A 19,865-nucleotide genomic window follows, 5' to 3' on the forward strand; every position below is an offset into this window, starting at 1 on the left:
GCTGGAAGCCTCGCTGCTCCCTCCGCTGCCAGAGGAGATGCTGCTGGTCAGGTGGGGCCGGGGCTCCCTGTAGCATCCCGAGAGCCCTGCCACCACCTTGAGCTGCGCCGGGGACAGTTCCCTGACAACAAGTGAGAAACGACAGCATTTCCCCAGTTCCAAGTCCAGTTAGCTTTTAAAATTAACCTTCCATATTCAGGACAATGGCATCAAGGGTTCCATCTTGCCATTGCTTTTTTAGCTAAATCATCTTTTCGTCAGATTTCCCCTGCTGCACTCATTGGCATTGGTAGTGCTTTGGTCAGTAAGACATGATTTAAATCGTTTTTCTTACAGAAAGACTCATTCTTGCTGGTATAATCTTAATATTTACAACCAGAGGAAGGTTTCATTTTTGGAATAATAAATAATTTTCAGAGTAGTTTTTACAGTTGTATCAAAAATTACTGATTTGGTTATACTATTAGAAATACATAGACAGGTAATTATGACATTATTGTTTATATTTGGACAACTTCTCTGCTGTACTTTGTTGGGAGGAGAAAAATAATTATTTCCTTAATAACAATTTAAACAATTTATTTAACTAGAACAGTAACATTATAGCTTATGTATCCTTGTTTGTTAACTGATGTGGTTAAACTTAAAAAAGAAAACAACTTAGACTGAGTTTTAGCACACATGAAAAAATTAAAACAAATCCTTATTTGTTGATGAATAGCCTTTGGACTATAATGTAACTTAAATAGAAAACTATCTTTAGAAAGATTTTTCCTCCAAAAGCATTTTATTTTAAAAAATCTGATTTAAATTTTAAAAAAATCCGATTTTATTGATTGATTTATTGATTATTGATTTTTATCCACCCTGGTTGTGCGTTTTCCTTTTTTCCTATATGTTACACATGTGCATCAAATGGTGGTTTGTTTGTTTTTTGTCTTTTTGTTCTGGAACAGCCCCTCTTAGGGGGCTCTACTGCTTCAGAATAAAGTTTGGATAGCTGCAAGAGAGTGATTATCTTACATACTTAGACCTGAGCTCAGTACCTTTTTTGAGGGCAGGTCAAGTGGAAACCCAGGGGTAGAGAGAACATGCTTTGCATGCAAAATGTCCCAGATTCAACCCATGCCATCTCCAGTTAAATCATTCTGCAGCTGGTGGTGGGAATGACCTTTCTGTGCCTCTGGAGAGCCGCTGCTGCTTCGAGCAGGCAGAACCAGGGTAGATGGACATACCTCCTTCTGCCACGTCAGGCTTTGTTCCTGCTCCAAATGACAGAGGCTGTCCAAAGCCTCAGGCAGAGGTCTTCCAAAACACTCAAGTTCTTTTAACTGGGGATACTAGACCAGTGCATTCAAGCCCTGTGATTGTACTATGGCTCATGTGGAGAGAGCCAGTGTGGTGTAGTGGTTAAGAGCGGTAGACTTGTAATCTGGTGAACCGGGTTCGCGTCTCCGCTCCTCCACATGCAGCTGCTGGGTGACCTTGGGCTAGTCACACTTCTTTGAAGTCTCTCAACCCCACTCACCTCACAGAGTGTTTGTTGTGGGGGAGGAAGGGAAAGGAGAATGTTAGCCGCTTTGAGACTCCTTCGGGTAGTGATAAAGCGGGATATCAAATCCAAATCCAATCCAAACTCATGCAGAGCCTGCTCCGTGGCCTACCTTTCGGGTGTTTGCCTGGCCTGCAAGTTGGGCTCCATAAGCAGAGGCATCTGCATGTGTAGATGGCAAAATGGCCGCTTCAAGGGTTGTTGCTCTGAGCAGCAGTCCTCCTGTCTTCCATGGCTGGATTCTAAATCCTCGCCTCTTCTCATCCCTCAAGTATATTGCCTCCTGCTGGAACCACGAAGGAGACCCCGTTGACCTTCTAAAGATCGCCGAGAAAGTGGCTCGGTTCAGGCAGTGCCTTAAGGAGGACCCCCAGTTCCTTCAGAAAAAGATGAAGCAGTACTTTAAGGTAAGGACCCAGTTACAGGGCAAGGGGGACAGACTCTGGACTCACAAAGGTCCGTGATGTCCAGCACCCTGTCTCTTGACAGTGGTCAGCCAAGTGCCCCAGGCTTAGAAGAACACCCCTCTCCCATGACGGCCAGGATAGGTCTTAAAATAGCAGGCTGTTCTTTGCATTGATGGGCACTCCCATTTTCTGTTTTCTTCGCCGTGGACCTGGGCAACAAGGGTAACCCCCATAGACTGACGCTGTCCATGAGTCCAGACGGGGCTTTCTATGAGAAGCAAACCTCGATGGAAGCGGCAAAGCTGAAGGAAAAACTTGAGGCCCTTTCTGAAGAAGAGAAGAAGCAGACATATGAAAAAGGTGGGGCGTTTTTCTTCCTGCTTTGACTCTCTTATGTTTATGTGGATGGAGGGATGGACAGAAAGAGGATGTGAATAAGTTGCAGCTTGAGTTGGTGGTTGATCTCTGCCCACTTCTTGTTCCCCTTTCCCCCATTTCTGTATTAAAAAATAACAGAATTTATACCGCGTTCATTGCGGTTTCCCATTTGAGGTCAATGCGCCCTTTTGTGTTTTTATAGTGTGAACCACCCTGTGCCCTCAATGAAAGGCAGTATAAAAGTTTTAAAAGAAATAAATAAGTGAGGGGACATATCCCCATCCCCATCCCTTTTTATTCTGCTGCCTCTCCAAAATTTGGCAGCAGGGGACTTAACTTTGAAAACCACCAGGAGCTGTTTGGGAAGCAAATTCATTAAATTCCCAGGAGAACCTTGTCAAATCCCTACTGTTGCCACTGAACCTGAATCACGGTCGGATATTTTTTTTCTGAGAACCGCTGACAGATGCTCCACATTTTCTGCTAGGGCTGGAACTGCTTGATCTGCAAAGCAAGCCTCAAGACACATCTTGCCTCCCGGCTCTGAAGGTCTCCGATATTGAGCCTAGGATTGTGTTTACTGAGCTGGAGACATCACTTACAGGTAAGACGGAGTCGCTCAATGCTGATGTTCTGTTACAAAACAGAAAACGTAGAGCCTGTGAATGTAGTTAGCCTTGTGTTGGAATAGCAGCTCTTTCTCAGAGGTAGGGGCTGCTAACGTTACTCTGGGTTCCTTCCCAGATGGAAATGCAGGCAGCCGTTGGTTTAGTATGAGAGGGCTCTGCAACATAATGCTTGCTGGATACAGTAAATTTTATAAATGGCCTAATCAAAAAGTCTTGAGACAGTAAAATAATTATCACTAATGTACAGATAAAATCACTGCAATTTAAAGTCATGTTTACATAACTGATTTTTGCATCCAGATAGACTGGGGTGGGACAGGGAGGTTTTAGTAGGTGTCTTAAAGGAGCCTGCGTAACGTTGCACAGTGAGTGCTCCTGTCCAGGGTTGCAGCCAGCCAGTCCATTTTTCTGGGTGCTCCATTCCATTTCCCATGTTTTCCGAGGAAATCGTCTCCTCCTGAGTCAGACCACAAGTCTGTCTAGCCCAGTATTTTCAGCACTGACTGGTAGCAGCTCTTTGGGGTTTCAGGAAGGAGTTTCTCCCTAGAGATAGAAGGGATCGAACCTAGATCCCTTATATCTCTAGGGATATATACCTAGAGATATAAGGGATCAAACCTGGGAGGTGGGGCAGCTTGAGCTTTTATACGAGCCAAGAGAAGGATTTGGGCTTGAATTGTACAGAGCTCTATTTCTAAAGGAAGCCGGGCTTGTTTCTGAAACACTGCTCCCTCCACTCTCCAACTATGACACCATATATTGATGGGTTCGTCTCGCTTGCCTGTAGCTGAGGATGTCCCGGTCCAGTACTGCGCTCAGCCCACAAATGGCATGGTGTATTTCAGAGCAGTTTCCAGTCTGAACACACTTCCGGAGGAGCTCCGACCTTACATCCCGCTTTTTTGCAACGTCATCACCAAGTAAGGAGGAGTTTTCTATTCGTGCTTTTGGGCATTATTCCAGAGAGAGCCCATATGGTAATAATAATAATAATAATAATAATAATAATAATAATAATAATTTATACCCCGCCCATCTGGCCGGGTTTCCCCAGCCACTCTGGGCGGCTTTACTAAAATGCAGTAATCTATTAAACATTAAAAGCCTCCCTAAACAGGGCTGCCTTCAGATGTTGCCTCCAGATGTTGGACTGCCAGCTCCCCATCAGTCCTGACCACCGACCATACTCCCTCGGGCTGATGTGATGCATAGTCCTACAGCAGCTTGGTTGGAATAGCTCAGTTGGTAGAGCACGAGACTCTTAATCTCAGGGTCGTGAGTTCTGGCCCAAGTTGGGCAAAAGATTCCTGCATTGCAGGGGATTCCAGCTGTACATATCTAAGATTCTGTGAACATCTGCAGGGCACCCCATGGGCTGTCTCTGCAATACACTTCATTCCAGCCAAGGTGGTTAATGAACACTTTCTCTTCCCTCTCCCTTCTTTTGGGGTTGATGAGTTGGCCTAAATTCAAATTATTATTTTTTTGCAGGGAGACTATTGGGATGCATGTTGTGGATATTGCTCGTTTAATGGTATTACAGTCTTGTCTTTATGGTGTAATGAGTTTGAACAGAATATGTATATCCTTGGCCAAGAAAGTTATTAAACAGTTCTCGGAGCAATTGTGGGGCAGGCCCTCCGGTACTGGGGCTGGCGACTTGGAGTGCAAAGTTCGCGGGAGAAGAGGAGCACAGCTGTGATTCCTGCATTGCAGGGGGTTGGGCTAGATGACCGTTTGGGTCCCTTTCCAACGCTACAGTTCAGTGATCCTGTAGTTCTAAAGGAAGGTGCTTTGTACCATTTGGGGTGGCTTACCTGCGGCCTTCCAGGTGTAGCCCCTATCAGCTGCAGCCGCCTGCCAGGGATGATGGAAGCAGCAGCCAAGCCACATCTGGAGGGCCAGTGATTTTGCCATCCCTCCCTTACACTGACTGGCGGTGGTCTCTCCCACCTCTGCCTGGAGATGCCCAGGGATTGAACCTTGGAACCATTCATTCATTCATTCATTCATTTTATTGCATGCTCAAAGTGGCTTGCAACAAAGAAACATCTCAAACAAAACACCACAGCCTCATAATAGCAAAACAAGAACACAGCAACAATTTCAAAACAATGTAGCAAAACCATTTCATAATAGCAGCGAAGCAGAAATATAATAACATACCAAAAAAAATCTGCATTTCAGTACTAAAAATACAACAAGATTACTTCAACAACATGCAACATCCAATAACAGAAATAACAACCCTAAAGCTGTTGCTGTCTAGACTTTGTTGCTGAGCTACATCCCTGGGATTGTGCAGAGCTGGGTATAATTTCTTCTTGGCTGCTGAGGTTTAGTGTTGCTGCCCCCCAAATCTGCTGTGCTACTTGTAGAAGCTGCAGGGAGGGAAATGGGGAGCTTGTAAACTCCAACAGTCCCTCTTCCTTTCTGCTGTTGTTTTGGGCCGGCAGGTTTTAAGAGGACACCTGGCACGTCCTCCTCTAATTCCGCCATTGGACTTGTGCCTAAATCTTCAGATTTTCCGTCCCCCAGGCTACTCTTTCCCAGCTCTTTCTACCGTTCCTCATAGGGCTCGGCTTCCAAAAACCCTTCTCCGACACATGCAAAATAAATGCAAGGAGAGAAGACAATTAAATGCTGCAGGCTTTTGCTTGGCCTGCTGTCCACACCCTGCTTGCTCTCTCCCTCTTGCAGGATGGGGTGTGGCGCTCTCAGTTACAGAGAACAGGCTCAAGAAATAGATCTGAAAACGGGGGGCCTTTCCGTCTGCCCTCATATCACCGTGGACGACTCCCACTTGGACATGTATGAGCAGGTAAGTCAGTCCAGGTAGGGTGTCTCTTTCCTGGGGCTGTGTTGGGGCTGTGTTGGCTAGAGATGTGAGTGCCTCCCTTGTTGCAGATGAGATGCAAACCTAATTAGGACCCTCGTACTTAAGGGACCGCCTCTCCTGGTATGTCCCATGTAGGACCTTAAGGTCCTCAAATAATAATCTTTTGGAGGTCCCGAGCAACAAAGACGCTAGGTTGGCCTCAACTAGGGCCAGGGCCTTCTCAATATTGGCCCCGACTTGGTGGAACAGTCTATCACAAGAGACCAGGGCCCTGCGGGATTTGGCATCTTTCCGCAGGGCCTGCAAGACGGAGCTGTTCCACCTGGCCTTTGGGTTGGTTTCTGTTTAATATTTATGCTTCATCTTTTATTGGTGGGTTATTTTGAAATTGAGACCTGCAGTTTTAATTGAATTTTTAAATTTGTATTTTAATCTGTTATTTTAAATTGATCGTTTTTATGTGTTTTTTTGCTGTGATTTTAATTGATGTTAGCTGCCCTGAGCCCGGTTTTCTGGCTGGGAAGGGCGGGGTACAAATAAATTTATTATTATTATTATTATTATTATTATTATTATTATTAATGACTGGCAATGTTGCTGCTTTAATTAGACAACCATTCCTGTATCTTCTTCTGACACAGAGCCCATTCCGTAAGCACTTATGGGCTGCATTCAGATGTCATGCAAGGCCATCGCTTAGCATGGTGTGAGCAAACAGCTTCCTATTTCTGTGGCACTGTACCCAGTAAATAACTGTCTGGGAATCACACCTGAGCAGATAACTGTTATTCCTTAAGTAATTATTTGAGGATCTCTTACTGGTTTGTCTACTGACCTGAGTTTTCTTGTTAAATTTCTCCTTTAGGGTGTGCTCTTTTCTTCTCTCTGCCTGGATCGAAATCTGCCTGCCATGATGCACATCTGGAGTGAAATATTCAACAAGTACTGTGTATATATATAGATAGATAGATATTGGGTGGGGGTGTTTCTTGTTTGCCAGATGTGTGCTTTCCTGCTAAAATATCTAAATGGCTTGCTTTTGATACATGTCACAAAGCTTGGAGATACTAGAAAATAGAATAATACCCCCCAAAACGTGGCCATTCATTTCATATCACCCTGAAAATGAAATAAGTGCACAGCTAAACGTGCACAGGATCAAACATAGGTTGTTTTGTTTGTTGCTGCTGTTGGGTTTTTGTTTTGTTTTGTTGCAATTTGGTAGTTTCCCTCTGTGCTTGCTAATTCTTCTTGGCCCCTTCAGAAATCTCAGTGTATAACTTTAATTTATAACAAGGTAACACACTTTTTTAAAAGAGAGAGAGAGAGAGAAGAATGTAGCTCCGTTAGTAGAGCCTAAAACTCAGGATCATGGATTCGAGCCCCACGTTGAGCCAGTTTCCTAAATTGCAGGGGGTTGGACTGGATGACCCTTGTGTTCCCTTCCAACTCCATGATTCTCCATGAATATAAGAGGGTTCATTCTACTGAAGCAGACCATTGGTCCATGGGGCAGCCTGTTGTCTCCTGTGACTGGCAGTCCTCCTTGTGAGTCTCAGGCTGAATAGCAGTTTCCCTGAATGCCTGAGATCTTCACCTTTAACAGACTTAAACTGGAGTTTCTCACATCCAAGGCATGTACTCTGCCAACAAACTATGAGCCCAGTCCACAAGCACTTAAAGATGTCATGCGCAGCCATCGTTCAGCGTGATGTGAACAAACTTGGGTGAACAAACTGCTGCCCCCTGGACTAGATGGGCTGTTGGCCTGATCCAGCCGTGGTATCCTTGTGTGGGAGTTGCATCAGGGGTAGCTGGAAAGAGTAATTGAGAAGCTTTTGATTCAACATAGCTTGCTGGGTTATCTGAGCCCAGAACTAGGCTGACTTTATATCTAATCTAGAAGCCGTGGCTGGTGCAGAACACAGTAGCCAGGCCGCTTGAATACTAAGAAGAAGAAGAAGAAATTGCCCTAAAAACTGAGCAGCTGCTGAGAGCATCTCTGAAAAGCACTCTATACCTTCCAGCGGAACGACCAGGGCTGGTGGTTATAGCTGGAAGTTTTTTGCCCAACTCTTGGTGATTATACTTGGAAGAAGTTGGTCTTCAGCGATGGCTGCTTCTAAGCCCTTGCAGTGTTTTTCTGCTGTGATTACACACACACACACACACACACACACACAACTGATGCCTTTCTGCTTCCTCTCTCCACTTTCTGCAGCCCTCACTTTGAAGACGAGGAACACTTCAAGGTTCTAGTCAAGATGACGGCTCAAGAGCTCTCGAACGGGATTCCCGATTCCGGGCACATGTACGCCTCAATTAGAGCCAGCAGAACTCTGACGCCCGCCGGAGAGCTGCAGGAAATGTTCAACGGCATGGAGCAGGTAAGGGGACAGCCGAGAGGAGAAGGCTTCCATCATTCCGGAAGGGGAGAACTGGCTTAGGTGAAGGTGTCTGATTTGTCTACCCAGCCCAGTGCCTAACAGCAGCGGCTCCACAGAGATTGAAGCAGTCTCTCAAGTAACCTCTTCTGCACACTGCTGTTTCTGTTCCGACAAGAGTTCTTGCCTGAGGTTTCTAGAGAAGCACGTTGAAACAAGGGAGAAATTCCCAGCAGCCATACCTGTATGTGGGGAATGTTAGAGATTTCAGAGTTGCCTACGTGCAGAAATGCAGCTGTCTATCTCCAAGCAATTAGCAGTTGGCAGAAAGCCCAGATCTGCTCTCTCTCAGACCCTTAGCAACGACCTGTGATTGGTCAATGAGTTCCTAAAGACTGAGCTCTGTGTGAGAGCTTTGTGGTTAGTGTGGTTAGTGTGTGGTGCAGGTGTTGGTGTGAGAAAGTGGTCAGTGTAGAGAGAGAGAGACAGAGAGGAAAAGATTTTATGTTTTGTTTCTTTTATTTTATATAGTCTGTAAATAGTAACTTATGGATACTAGTTGTTTCAATAAATACTGTATATAGTTATCCAGTGAGTTGCTGAGTTCCTGCGTTGTGCTGTCCAGTCAATTACACAACAGCCAGAAGCTTCCAGAAAAGTCTGCATCTAACTCTGCGGTGTCCAGGAATACGTTATACTCCTGACACTAAATCTTAAGAGGGAAGAAGGTGCCCCGGTTGTTTATAGTCACATATTTTAAGGTCTCGGGTCTGCTTGGTGGGCTTTCATTCCTTTTGCTTTACTCTTCATTCCCTCTCTCCTCTCTGCTGCCCCAATTCCGTTCAGGTGAGATTGATGAAGAGGATTGCAGAAATGTCCGACATTAAACCAGTGCTGCGGAAATTGCCACGCATCAAGAGGTACCTCTTGAACAGCGACAACATGCGGTGAGGCTCTGTTAATGTTTGCCTGGTGTGACCCTAAGCTAGCCCCGAGTAGATTAAGCCCTTTGCTGGCTTCCCCCCTAGCCTCCCAATGGTGAATCTTGCATGTACACAACTGTGTGAGAGACAGGTACTCCACACAGCATTCAGTTAGCAGGCAGTGGGCATTTGAGAAACCCATTAGTCTGCCTTCTCGAGCGTTATCCAGGAATTAAAGCATCCGAAGTCCGAAACTCTAGTGGCAAACTAAAGCATGAAATAAATTTAAGATTTTTTTTAAAAAAAGTAAATTGCATTTTTACATAGTTTGGAAACACCGCTTGTTGGTCTGCAGGAGGGGGTGTAGTACATGAAATCTGTTGCCGATGCAACCATCGGCAACAAAGGAGAATTCTTGAGCCCCCCTCTCTCCATTGACCCGAGAGAACACTGTTATTCTGTGTTTCACTATTTGCTTGTTCGTGGTATTTTAAAACTGAACTGCCTTGAGTTCCTTGGCCAGGAAGGTTCTGTATGAATGCAGCTGGAAAATAATATATCACTTCTCAAGACAGCGGCCTTGGGAGTCCACAAACTTTTGGCAGCTCAAAGCAAGATTTCTGGTCTCCATCCCTCTCACCAGCAGGGAGAAGAAGGGAGTGTGATTACTTGGGTTACCGCGGCTTGAACACAGCTCCTGATTTCAGGCAGCGGCAAGTGCATCGGCATAGCTTGGGAAGGTGCGGCAATGAGGGGAGTGTCGTGATGTAGCAATTAAGAGTGTTGGACTAGGACTTGGGAGACCAGGGTTCAAATCCTCGCTTGACCAGTGAAGCTCACTGGGTGACCTTGGGCCAGTCACTGCCCCTGGGATTGACCCTACCTCGCAGGGGAGGGTGTGGCGATTAAATGTGGAGATGAAGAACCGTGTACACCACCTTGGAGTGAAAAAGGCGGGCTATAAAATAAATACCGTATTTTTTGCTCCATAGGGCGCACCGGACCATAGGGCGCACCTCGTTTTTAGAGGAGGAAACAAGAAAAAAAATTATTTTTCTGGTTTTCCTCCTCTAAAAGCCCTGTTTTTTTGAGGATCAGCTAAACGTTTTGCAGCTTTTTTGCAAAGGGAAAAGCCCTGTTTTTTTCAGGATCAGCTAAAGGTTTTGCAGCTTTTTTGCAAAGGGAGAAAAGAAAAGCTCCTTTTGCAAAGGGGGAAAAGCAAAGAGGAAAAGCCCCATTTTTAATGGGGTTCAACTCACATTTCTGCAGCTTCTGAAGGAAAGAGAGCCATTTCTACAGTTTCCAGATAGATAATCTAATCAGCCAGTCACATGTGGCTGGGGAAACAAACAGCCTCCCTCTGCAACACATTCAACAATGGAAGGCGGGGCTGAAAGGGAGCCAGGACTCTTAACTCTCTCCCGATCTCTTGCTGATCAGCTGCTGAGCGGGGTCCTTTCAACACCCCCTTTTCTCTTTGTAAAATAAAAAGCACTATTTGCTTTTGGCCCCTGGGCAATTTAGCTCCAGGGACCACCATTCGCTCCATAAGACGCGCAGATATTCCCCCCTTAATTTTTAGGAGGAAAAAAGTGCGTCTTGCGGAGCGAAAAATACGGCAAATAATCTCCCAGCTTTGTAGCTGGGGAAGTTGCAGCGCTGCTGCCAGGACCTCCGAAACCTCCCTGCATAGCCTCTTCAGCTTCAGAGTTGGAGGGAAGCCTGGCTACGTACTGCCCTCGCCACGCAGAGCACTCAGAGACCAGAATTAAAGTCCGCACAGCATTTTTTAAGAGCTGGTGATATTTGATGGCTAAACAGAGCTCTTGACTCGGAAAGCCGGGAAGGTGTAAAAGCGCAGTTTGTGCGTGCGACTAGATGCAATTTAATTTCTGCCTAGATGTTCGGTGAACGCCACCCCTCAGCAGATGCCACACGCTGCGAAAGCCGTCGAAAGTTTCATAAAGGGCATCGCCCGGAGTAAAAAGGAACGCAAGGCCATCCGCCCCCATGTGATTGAGGTAACGGAGGGTTAGCAGAGAAAGCGTTTGCCTTGCAGGTGACTTTCCAGTTCTCATGCCAATGAGAGGCAGAGTTGGCTACGTATCCGGTGCGTTTTTTTCTGTAGCTTGTGGAAATACAAATCCTGCAACACGGGCTGTCGAGGGCGCCTCCCCCTGCTCTCTCACATTTCCTTCCTGCTGTGGTTCCTACAAACGTTAGCATGTTTCAAGTACTATTCTTCCATCCCTTCCAGAGGGAGCTGAGGCTGAGATGAGAATCATAGAATCATAGAGTTGGAAGAGACCACAAGGGCCATCCAGTCCAACCCCCTTCCAAGCAGGAAACACCATCAAAGCATTCCTGACAGATGGCTGTCAAGCCTCCGCTTAAAGACCTCAAAAGAAGGAGACTCCACCACACTCCTTGGCAGCAAATTCCACTGTCGGACAGCTCTTACTGTCAGGAAGTTCTTCCTAATGTTTAGGTGGAATCTTCTTTCTTGTAGTTTGAATCCATTGCCCCGTGTCCACTTCTCTGGAGCAGCAGAAAACAACCTTTCTCCCTCCTCTATATGACATCCTTTGATATATTTGAACATGGCTATCATATCACCCCTTAACCTTCTCTTCTCCAGGCTAAACATGAGAATGGCCGGTGTCTTTTGGTTCATTGGTATTATAGCTGAATTCTACAGTTGCGACCAAATTCTCCTATTATATGGAGAAACAGAAGATGCTGCTGAGTCCAAATTTGATCCGTGCAATAGAATTTGAGGGCAGTTGAGAGGGAGAGAAGACATAGACAGCTTCCCTCCAAAGATGCTGTTAGCTCCGTAGAGGGAGATACCCCAACAGTGCTTGTATTTCTCCCCAGTGGGCCTGATAGCTTCTGGGAGTGGGGTTGGGGATTTAGATCAGGGAAAATGTCCTACAGAGCTCCAATAATGTATGAAGCCCCCTGCAGCAGTTTTTTGAAGCCAGAGGAGGGCTGGAAGGCTGGGTGGTGTCCTTTCTGATAGCCCATGTCACTTCGGCTTTGGCTGTTCTCGTTGCTTAGGTGGGAACCTGTTTCAGCCTGGGAGCCACATTCCTTTGTAGAGAACCTTCTGGGGGCCGCATGCCAGAGTTGGGTGTGGGCAGAGCAATGGCCGTGACCCTTAGCTTTATGCAATAGGCTGCATTTTGGCTCCAAATCGCAAGTTCCTGTACACACTCATATCCCCGTTCTCCATTCCTGCATTATTACAGTTTAAGTTAGGTAGAAACAAAATAGAAAATTCTTTCCAGTAGCACCTTAGAGACCAACTGATTCTTCAGATACACTGAAGTTGGTCTCTAAGGTGCTACTGGAAAGAATTTTCTATTTTGTTTCGACTATGGCAGACCAACACAGCTACCCACCTGTAAGTTAGGTAGAAACGCTGGGGGCACAAAGCAGATGCCCTAGAGGGATTAAGCCTGGGGAGAGGGAGTGTTCTGAGAGCCAGATAGAAAGACACGGAGGGCCGCATTTGGCCCCTGACCCGGAGGCTTCCCACCCCTGTCTTACATTGTAATCCTCACAGCATTAGCACTGCCTGCAGGACATGTTTTGGAGGCAACCCTTGGTGTGAGGAGCAGCAGGATATTGGACAGGGCGAAAAGGAAATGCTTGGAGAAGCTGTGCTGGTTACTTGGGAGAAACCAATCGGTTCTCTGTTGTTTTAACCAAGTTTTCTCTTTGTAGAAACCTTCAGACTCCAAAACTGATGGCAGTGAAGCGCTTGCTTGCTCCCAGATCACCAGGAAGCTCATTACGGTGAGTCTTAGCTCATTTGCCTTAGGTCAAGGTTGCCAGTATTTGTCACTCCTCCCCAAATTGAGCCCTACTGCTCTGAAGATTAATGTACTCCTTTATAGTCACCTGAAGCCTTAGCAGGAAGCTAAAATCAGGTAAAAACTCGGGGAAGTAAAATGTTCCCCATCACCCAAAAACAATTGTGTGATGGTGGCACCCCATTCTGCTTCCATGAGTTGGTTTTTCTTTTAGAATTATTGCTCCATACTGGCTGGACAGAAAAGAAAGAAACAACCCCAGGGGCAAAAATCAAGATTTCTTAGAGTGTTTTGTTTTGTTTTGTTTTGTTTTGTTTCGTTTGAGTGCTTTCTTCATTTATGAGAAGAAGATAAGTGGCTGGCAATTGAGGACGTTGTTTGTCACCTGCACAGGAAAAAATGTCTTAGAACAAAAATGGCAATCCTGTGCCCCATTGTCGTTGGTCTCCAACTCCCATCAGCCCCTGTCTGCATAGCCCAATGGTCAGGGATGATGGGAGTTGGAGTCCAGCAGATTTTTGGAGCCATAACGTTTCTGTCCCTACCCAAGAAAGACTTTGATGTAGACATTCCTCTATGTAAATTCAACAATGACATATGATTCTAGGGTCCATTTTTTTGCCCCACAAACTGGATGGGGGGGACACTTACCTATGACCTATCTCTGAAACAATTTTGACTCCAGAAAGTTCTTCAAAGTGGCATACAAGATCTTTTTTTAAAAAAAAGTTGAATGGAATATAAACAGTCTGCTCTTGTGTGCCAAAGATGTCTCCTGATTTATCCCCACTTTGGGCTTCATAAAGTTATATTTCTAAAGCTACCAACGTTGCTAGGCTGTGTCCAGAAATTAGAGCTAACCCAAGCCCTGCCTTCATTGCTTATAAAAAGCAACACTAGGCTAGGGAGGGAGAAGAGAGTTAGTTACATGTCAAGTGAAAGTGTGTTCTGTTGCACGCCTGGGGAATGCACATCCCCTTTGCAAACTGTGCCCCCTTCAAATTTGGGGCTGTGCTGAGCTGTTCCTTGCCTTTGACAACTACTGCCTTTAAAATAATAATAATAAGGGGCATCAAATTCTTAAAATACTTTCCCTCTTCTCTCTTGCTATCGGCTGTTCTAAGCCCACCAAGCAATCACACTGAGACTTCGCAGTCTCATTTTCCTCCTTCCTTCTCTTTCCAAGTAACCAAATGCAGACTATTAACCTTTCTGGACTCCTTTTGATGCTCTTGAATGGGTAAAAAGAGGCGATCACCTAAAATTGAGTGCCCGCGTTGCTCTCTCTACACACACACTGCCAGAGGTGATCTAAACGAAACACCATGCAACTTTTCCTCCAGGATCCCACTTTCCAGCCATGCCAGATGAAGACTCATTTCCTTCTGCCCTTCCCTGTCAATTACGTTGGCGCCTGCGTTCGGACAGTTCCCTTTACAGCCCCGGACCACGCAAGGTAGGACGATGGGAAGTGCTGCCAAATAGATTGGGAAATGGTGCGTGGTCAGTGTGGAATAAATTAAATCTCCAGTTGCGGCTGTGTTGAGAACTGCATTCAGAAGTAACCGGCGGTGCTCTCGGGAAGACGTTTGCTTTCAAAACACTGGGACGTTTTCTGAGTTAGAGGCTGCTACAAGTAGTGCATTTATGTCTGGACTCACAGGCAGGGTGACCCACAGCTCACAAAATCAGGCTTTCTTTCCCCCACTTGCCTGTTGGCTCTGTGTTGCTGCCTGCCTCTCAGCTCAGGAGAGCATCTGTGGGTCACAGGTGAGTTTGGCTCGTAAGCTTTGCTTGTGGGTTTGACTTCAGCAACACTGCTTCCCATGCGCGTCTTCAGGGGGCATGAAGAAGAGTTTGGATTTGATATCCCGCTTTTCACTACCCGAAGGAGTCTCAAAGCAGCTAACATTCTCCTTTCCCTTCCTCCCCCACAACAAACACTCTGTGAGGTGAGTGGGGCTGAGAGACTTCAAAGAAGTGTGACTAGCCCAAGGTCACCCAGCAGCTGCATGTGGAGGAGCGGAGACGCGAACCCGGTTCCCCAGATTACGAGTCTACCGCTCTTAACCACTACACCACATGACTGCCAAGCTAACAGCAGCTGATAAGGGACCACTTCTGAGCTAATGACACCTGCACTCTCCTGGCTCTCATTAGGCGGAGGTGCTGCTTTGGAGCAGCAAGAAGGAACACAGTAGCTGGCACCGGTTCTGCCTGCGGAGCCCCCAGTTCGCTCTCCCCAAGGGATGTCTAGGACAGCAGGGGTAGCCACTGCTGCTATTCCTATCATCCCTACCTGGCCTTGCTGACTGGGGCTGATTGGAGTTGGGAGTCTTAGCAGCAGCTAGAAGGCACCATGATCTAGCAAGTGCATTAAAACTTCCACTTGGAGAAGCACATTCCCTTACATGCATAACTCTCGTGCTTTTAAAAAGGAGAATAAAATGTGATGAAAATGGTGGAGATCAGAGATCCTAACTTCTTTGGGGAGACAAGGTATGAAATCTTACTGAGTCTGAAATTTTGCCGATTAGGTACATTTGTTCATGCAGACTTAAATCCAGTATTATTATTATTATTATTATTATTATTATTATTATTATTATTATTATTATTATTTTATTATTAAATGAAAAAAGGGCCAGGGAGAGAGCATCTTAATCAGAATTGAAGCGTTGGAAGGGTCATCTAGCTTCAGTCCCCTGCAAAGTAGAAATCTCTTGTTCACTATTGATCTCTTTTTTCAGCCTTCGCATCCTCGCCCGGCTCATGACTGCTAAATTTCTGCATACGGAAATTAGAGAGAAAGGAGGTGCATATGGAGGTGGTGCGCAACTTGCCAGTAATGGCATATTCAGTTTCTACTCCTATAGGTAACTAGTGGACTGAGTGGAACCACAATGTCTTCCTTCGACTGTTCTTGTTTGTCATTTGTTTTTGTTTTTTGTAAACCAGCGTTCTCTGCCAAATAAAATGAGCTCAGGAACTGGAATTGTACAAACCATTGAGTGGTAAAGGGAGAGTAGATTATTGCCATCTGCCCCAGAGCACTCAGATCAGTGCTTTTAAAGCTGTGTAATTGCTTTCCGCTTTTGCAGTGCTGAACAGAATGCCAGCACTGTGTGGCTCGTAAGTGTTGGGATGCACTGAATATATGGATCAGGTCCTGAGGTCAGTGGCAGGGGAAGGCTGTAGCTCAATGCTAGAGCATCTGCTTTGCATGCAGAAGGTCCCAGGTTCTATCCCCGGCATCTCCAGGTAGGGATGGGAGAGGCCGCCATTTGAAACCCTGCTGCCAGTCCATGTAGATATGGAGCTAGAAAGGTCTCTTTCAGTTTAAAGCACATTTCTACTGTATGTTCCCATGATTTCAAGCTTTCTAAGTTCAGAGAAGCCAACAGATTTATTTGTTGTAAGAAACTGCTCAATACGATGCCGTTGGGACAGAATTGCCCTTCAGAAGTCAACACTGCTTTTTAGCAGTTGGGTTTTCATCTGTGGTCACAGTGTGAGGCAAAGCTAGAAAAGGCAACCACTGAACAAGGGCAAGTCACTTTGTGGTGTCATTTCTCTGTAAAAAACCTGGCTGTATAAACTTACCTGTACCTTCCTTGCATTTTAGGGATCCAAATTCAATGGGTACCCTGTCTACTTTTGAAAAGGCTGCCGAATGGGCCAAGGCAGGAAAATTCACACAGCAAGACATCGACGAAGCCAAGCTTGCCATGTTTGCATCTGTGGATGCCCCCCAGGCACCGTCAGACAAAGGTATGTTGACTTCTCAGCTTGGGTTTGAGCCAAATGAGTAGAGCGAATAGCTTTTCCTGGATCAAAATAGCCATCATTCTGAAAGCCAAAATATGATTTTGCACACATTTTAGTTATCTTTGATGCTTTTGAGTGGGGGGGGGGGGGGGAGACAGACCCAGTTTCAGATGTCTAAATCGCAGACAAAAATAGTTCCTGACATTACCAGGCATTTTCAGCATGGGAGAAATTATCTAAAATTTGTCGCATAATTCTTGGCTACATATGCCATTCCAGAAGAATTGGGAGTGATCTCGGTGCGTTTACGAGACAGATCAGTCTAAAAGTAGGAGCTGAAGGATGGAGGTGGGGTTTGCCACCTCCTGCTTTCACTCTTAAGAATCAAGTTAGTTTTCTTAACGTTTGTGAATTCTTCTTTGTAGGGATGAATACCTTTTTGTACGGGATCTCCGATGAGATGAAACAGAGGCACAGAGAGCATCTTTTCGCCGTCTCCAAAGATAACCTCATAGATGCAGCCAACAAGTGAGTTTGTGTGCCTGACCGGGAAGTGCGAGACTTCTCAGATAGCTTTCCGAAAGCCACAAGGGGAGCGGGGGGAACCGATGTTTGCCTTTAATTTTCAGGATTGTGGGTTTCCTGTGGCATGGGGCCATTGAATCCAATGGGACAAAACAGTTGGATGTGGAAAACTTACACAGAACCTAGATTTGCGAATCAAATCTAGCTAGTTGGATGGCACTAGGCTAAGGTGTCATTGGGACTGTGGTGAAGCTCTAGAATATCTCATAAGCAAGCCAAGCATGAATTGCAGACTGAGCAATGGGTACATACAAATACGCTCTATTTCTCCAGCTTGAACAACCCTCCAGCATCAAATGAAAGGGAGCTCCAGAGACTTTGATGCCGTCTAAAATTTAAACGTTTTTCAGAATGACAAGTGCTGTTCAGTTTCTGAATTGCCCTTTATCAATAATGATCCCAGTGCAGCTTAAAACGAAAGCATCACTTTTGCCCATTGAGAACTGAAGACTCCTAATATTCTCTACACTTATCCGATGAACAGGCAATTGCACATTAATGGTAGACTAATGGCACATGCTTTGTTGACTTTCAGGTATCTTGCCACTGGGAAGAGAACCAAAGGACTGGCTATTCTTGGCCCAGAAAACCCACACACTGCCAAAGACCCTTCGTGGGTTATACGATGATATTTGCTGCCGGCTCAGCTTAGATGCAATCATGTGTGTGACAGAGACAGCAAAAGAGATTGAATCCACAGTGGTGCTTACTTCTCAAGCAGGATTTCACCCTCTTTCACTATTTGCCTAGCTGAAGCTCTGGGTTATAGTCCCAATCTAGCTCAGTAACTGTGACTAATTTCCCACCGGAACTACTGTTGGTTCTGCCTAGCTGATCATGATTAAGTTTAACTAGATGGTACCTAGCACTTTGTAGAAGCACACAATTAGGTTTTCTGTTTTCTTTAAATCATGTCTAATAGAGTTAGGGTTTCCTCTTTTTTTAAGATTACTGTCATTGACCATCTTCAGTACTCTTGTTTGAATATTGTGTGTCTCAACCTTGTGCCATTAAATATTTCCAGCCTCTGGTGAGTTGTTCTGCTTAGTATCTTTGTCATGGGACATCTTATTCCCGCATCAGGTAGCTTATCTTTAGAGACAACACAGCAGAAGGCAAGTCTGTGCCTGCCCCGTTTTGTTTAGTGATGGGGTTGGTGAGAGGTTACTCCTTTCTTCCTTGGTCTTTTAGGTAGTAAAGGATGTATTCGCAGAAGCACTCATATCAACACTGGGAATTTTAAATACAGGGTTGCGCCTACCACCTTAATATATATGCAGCACAAGCAGGTGGTGATTTTACGCATGGCGATGCATTCCAGCTGTCTTCTTACTTGGCCCCAGCCTACTTGGGTACCATGTGGCTGCTCTGCTAACTCCGCCCCTGGTTGGGGGCTCTAAGCATAGGGAGAAGTCACTTGTCTTCAAAGCAAAAGTCACACCCCATGCAAGTGGATTCCAGAGCAGATCTTTGCATCTGCTTTGGAATCCAGGCCACTGCAGGGGTTGTGGCAACATTAGTTTTGAAGCTGGGGTCTCTCTTTGTAATGACAGCAGAGAAAAATCATAGTCTTGCATTTGCTAAATTGCTATTTTTACTCTTGCTCTTTAGATACCCAAGCAGCTGGACTGAAGTTGGTTGCACTACACAAGCAAGAAATTGCCTTGAATTTGTAGGCCTTGAAATCCAATGGTTTTTTTTTCCTTTTAAGAGCACGTTCAGCTAGTGCAGGTTAGCCAACATTTGCCACACTACAGCTCCTATCACCTCTGACCATTGGTCACATTAGCTTGGGCTGGTAAAGTTGTACCAATAACATGGGGAAGATGCCACATTGGCCCAAGAAGTTCTAGCCAGTGGGTAGGATGAAGCAAGCTCGTCCCAGGTTGTACAGAACAAATGACTCCAGAGCTTACTTTTAATATAGTATTTTATTTTGTTGGGGGACATATATGTTTCCTTTTTAGTTTGACACAAAACTAAGCCTCTGTAACATACTCTCTAAGTGTAAACACTATCTGGTAAAAGTGCAAGAGATGAATAGCATCACACGGAGTGCATAGAACCGTTTTTGCACAGGTTATTGGTAAGGAGCACATTGGTAAGTTGGGTTTTTTGTTGTTAAGTTAGGCTCTAGGGTGTTTTGTGTGGTGTCTTTTTAAGAAGCCTAGGACAATAACAGGCAGAGAGTGTCTGTGATGGCGGCTTTTTGTTTTTCCACATAAAGTGCTGGTACAATAACTTAAGATGTTACGAAACGAAGCTGCAACAAGTATTCTAAAACATCGTTGACACACAATGGAGAGCTATTGCAACCTTTTAACAGGAGGACACCTTGGACCCGTCGGCTCACGCTTCTGCCTGTTTTGGTCTGCGCACATGCTCCAACTGGCCCGAATCTGACACATCATAGCTGGTCTTGTATTTGGCCAGAATTTTCATCAGGGGCCGTAACTTCAGCCACCACTGTTCGCGGGGAATTCGGTGCCTGTTTAGCAAGAGAGAGGGAAAATGCTTTTAGAAGTTCTCATTTTAAATGTATTTAAACATTTGTTGGAAGCCGCCCAGGGTGGCTGAGGAAG

The 19,865-nt window shown here is 45.5% G+C and overlaps 2 protein-coding genes across 5 annotated transcripts in view; one reads left to right on the forward strand and one right to left on the reverse strand.

Annotated features, from left to right (window-relative positions):
• PITRM1 (pitrilysin metallopeptidase 1) overlaps positions 1 to 17,960 on the forward strand; it is a 31,474-nt gene extending 13,514 nt beyond the window's left edge. The window contains exons 12-26 of the mRNA XM_033165266.1: positions 1,825 to 1,959; positions 2,181 to 2,319; positions 2,825 to 2,941; positions 3,754 to 3,886; positions 5,667 to 5,787; positions 6,671 to 6,747; positions 8,027 to 8,192; positions 9,036 to 9,136; positions 11,013 to 11,133; positions 12,842 to 12,913; positions 14,274 to 14,386; positions 15,681 to 15,806; positions 16,556 to 16,701; positions 17,124 to 17,226; positions 17,819 to 17,960. Coding sequence (XP_033021157.1) covers positions 1,825 to 1,959; positions 2,181 to 2,319; positions 2,825 to 2,941; positions 3,754 to 3,886; positions 5,667 to 5,787; positions 6,671 to 6,747; positions 8,027 to 8,192; positions 9,036 to 9,136; positions 11,013 to 11,133; positions 12,842 to 12,913; positions 14,274 to 14,386; positions 15,681 to 15,806; positions 16,556 to 16,701; positions 17,124 to 17,226; positions 17,819 to 17,912 — 1,764 coding nt within the window. The 3' untranslated portion in view covers positions 17,913 to 17,960. The remainder of the gene's footprint in view (positions 1 to 1,824; positions 1,960 to 2,180; positions 2,320 to 2,824; positions 2,942 to 3,753; positions 3,887 to 5,666; positions 5,788 to 6,670; positions 6,748 to 8,026; positions 8,193 to 9,035; positions 9,137 to 11,012; positions 11,134 to 12,841; positions 12,914 to 14,273; positions 14,387 to 15,680; positions 15,807 to 16,555; positions 16,702 to 17,123; positions 17,227 to 17,818) is intronic.
• Positions 17,961 to 19,195: 1,235 nt separating this feature from the next.
• PFKP (phosphofructokinase, platelet) overlaps positions 19,196 to 19,865 on the reverse strand; it is a 65,130-nt gene continuing 64,460 nt past the window's right edge. For all 4 annotated transcript variants that reach the window (XM_033165053.1, XM_033165050.1, XM_033165051.1 and 1 more), the window contains one exon: positions 19,196 to 19,771. In XM_033165053.1, the coding sequence (XP_033020944.1) occupies positions 19,633 to 19,771 (139 nt within the window). In that variant the 3' untranslated portion in view covers positions 19,196 to 19,632. The remainder of the gene's footprint in view (positions 19,772 to 19,865) is intronic.

This window comes from Lacerta agilis, chromosome 12 (assembly GCF_009819535.1).
Source record: "Lacerta agilis isolate rLacAgi1 chromosome 12, rLacAgi1.pri, whole genome shotgun sequence".
NCBI lineage: Eukaryota > Metazoa > Chordata > Lepidosauria > Squamata > Lacertidae > Lacerta > Lacerta agilis.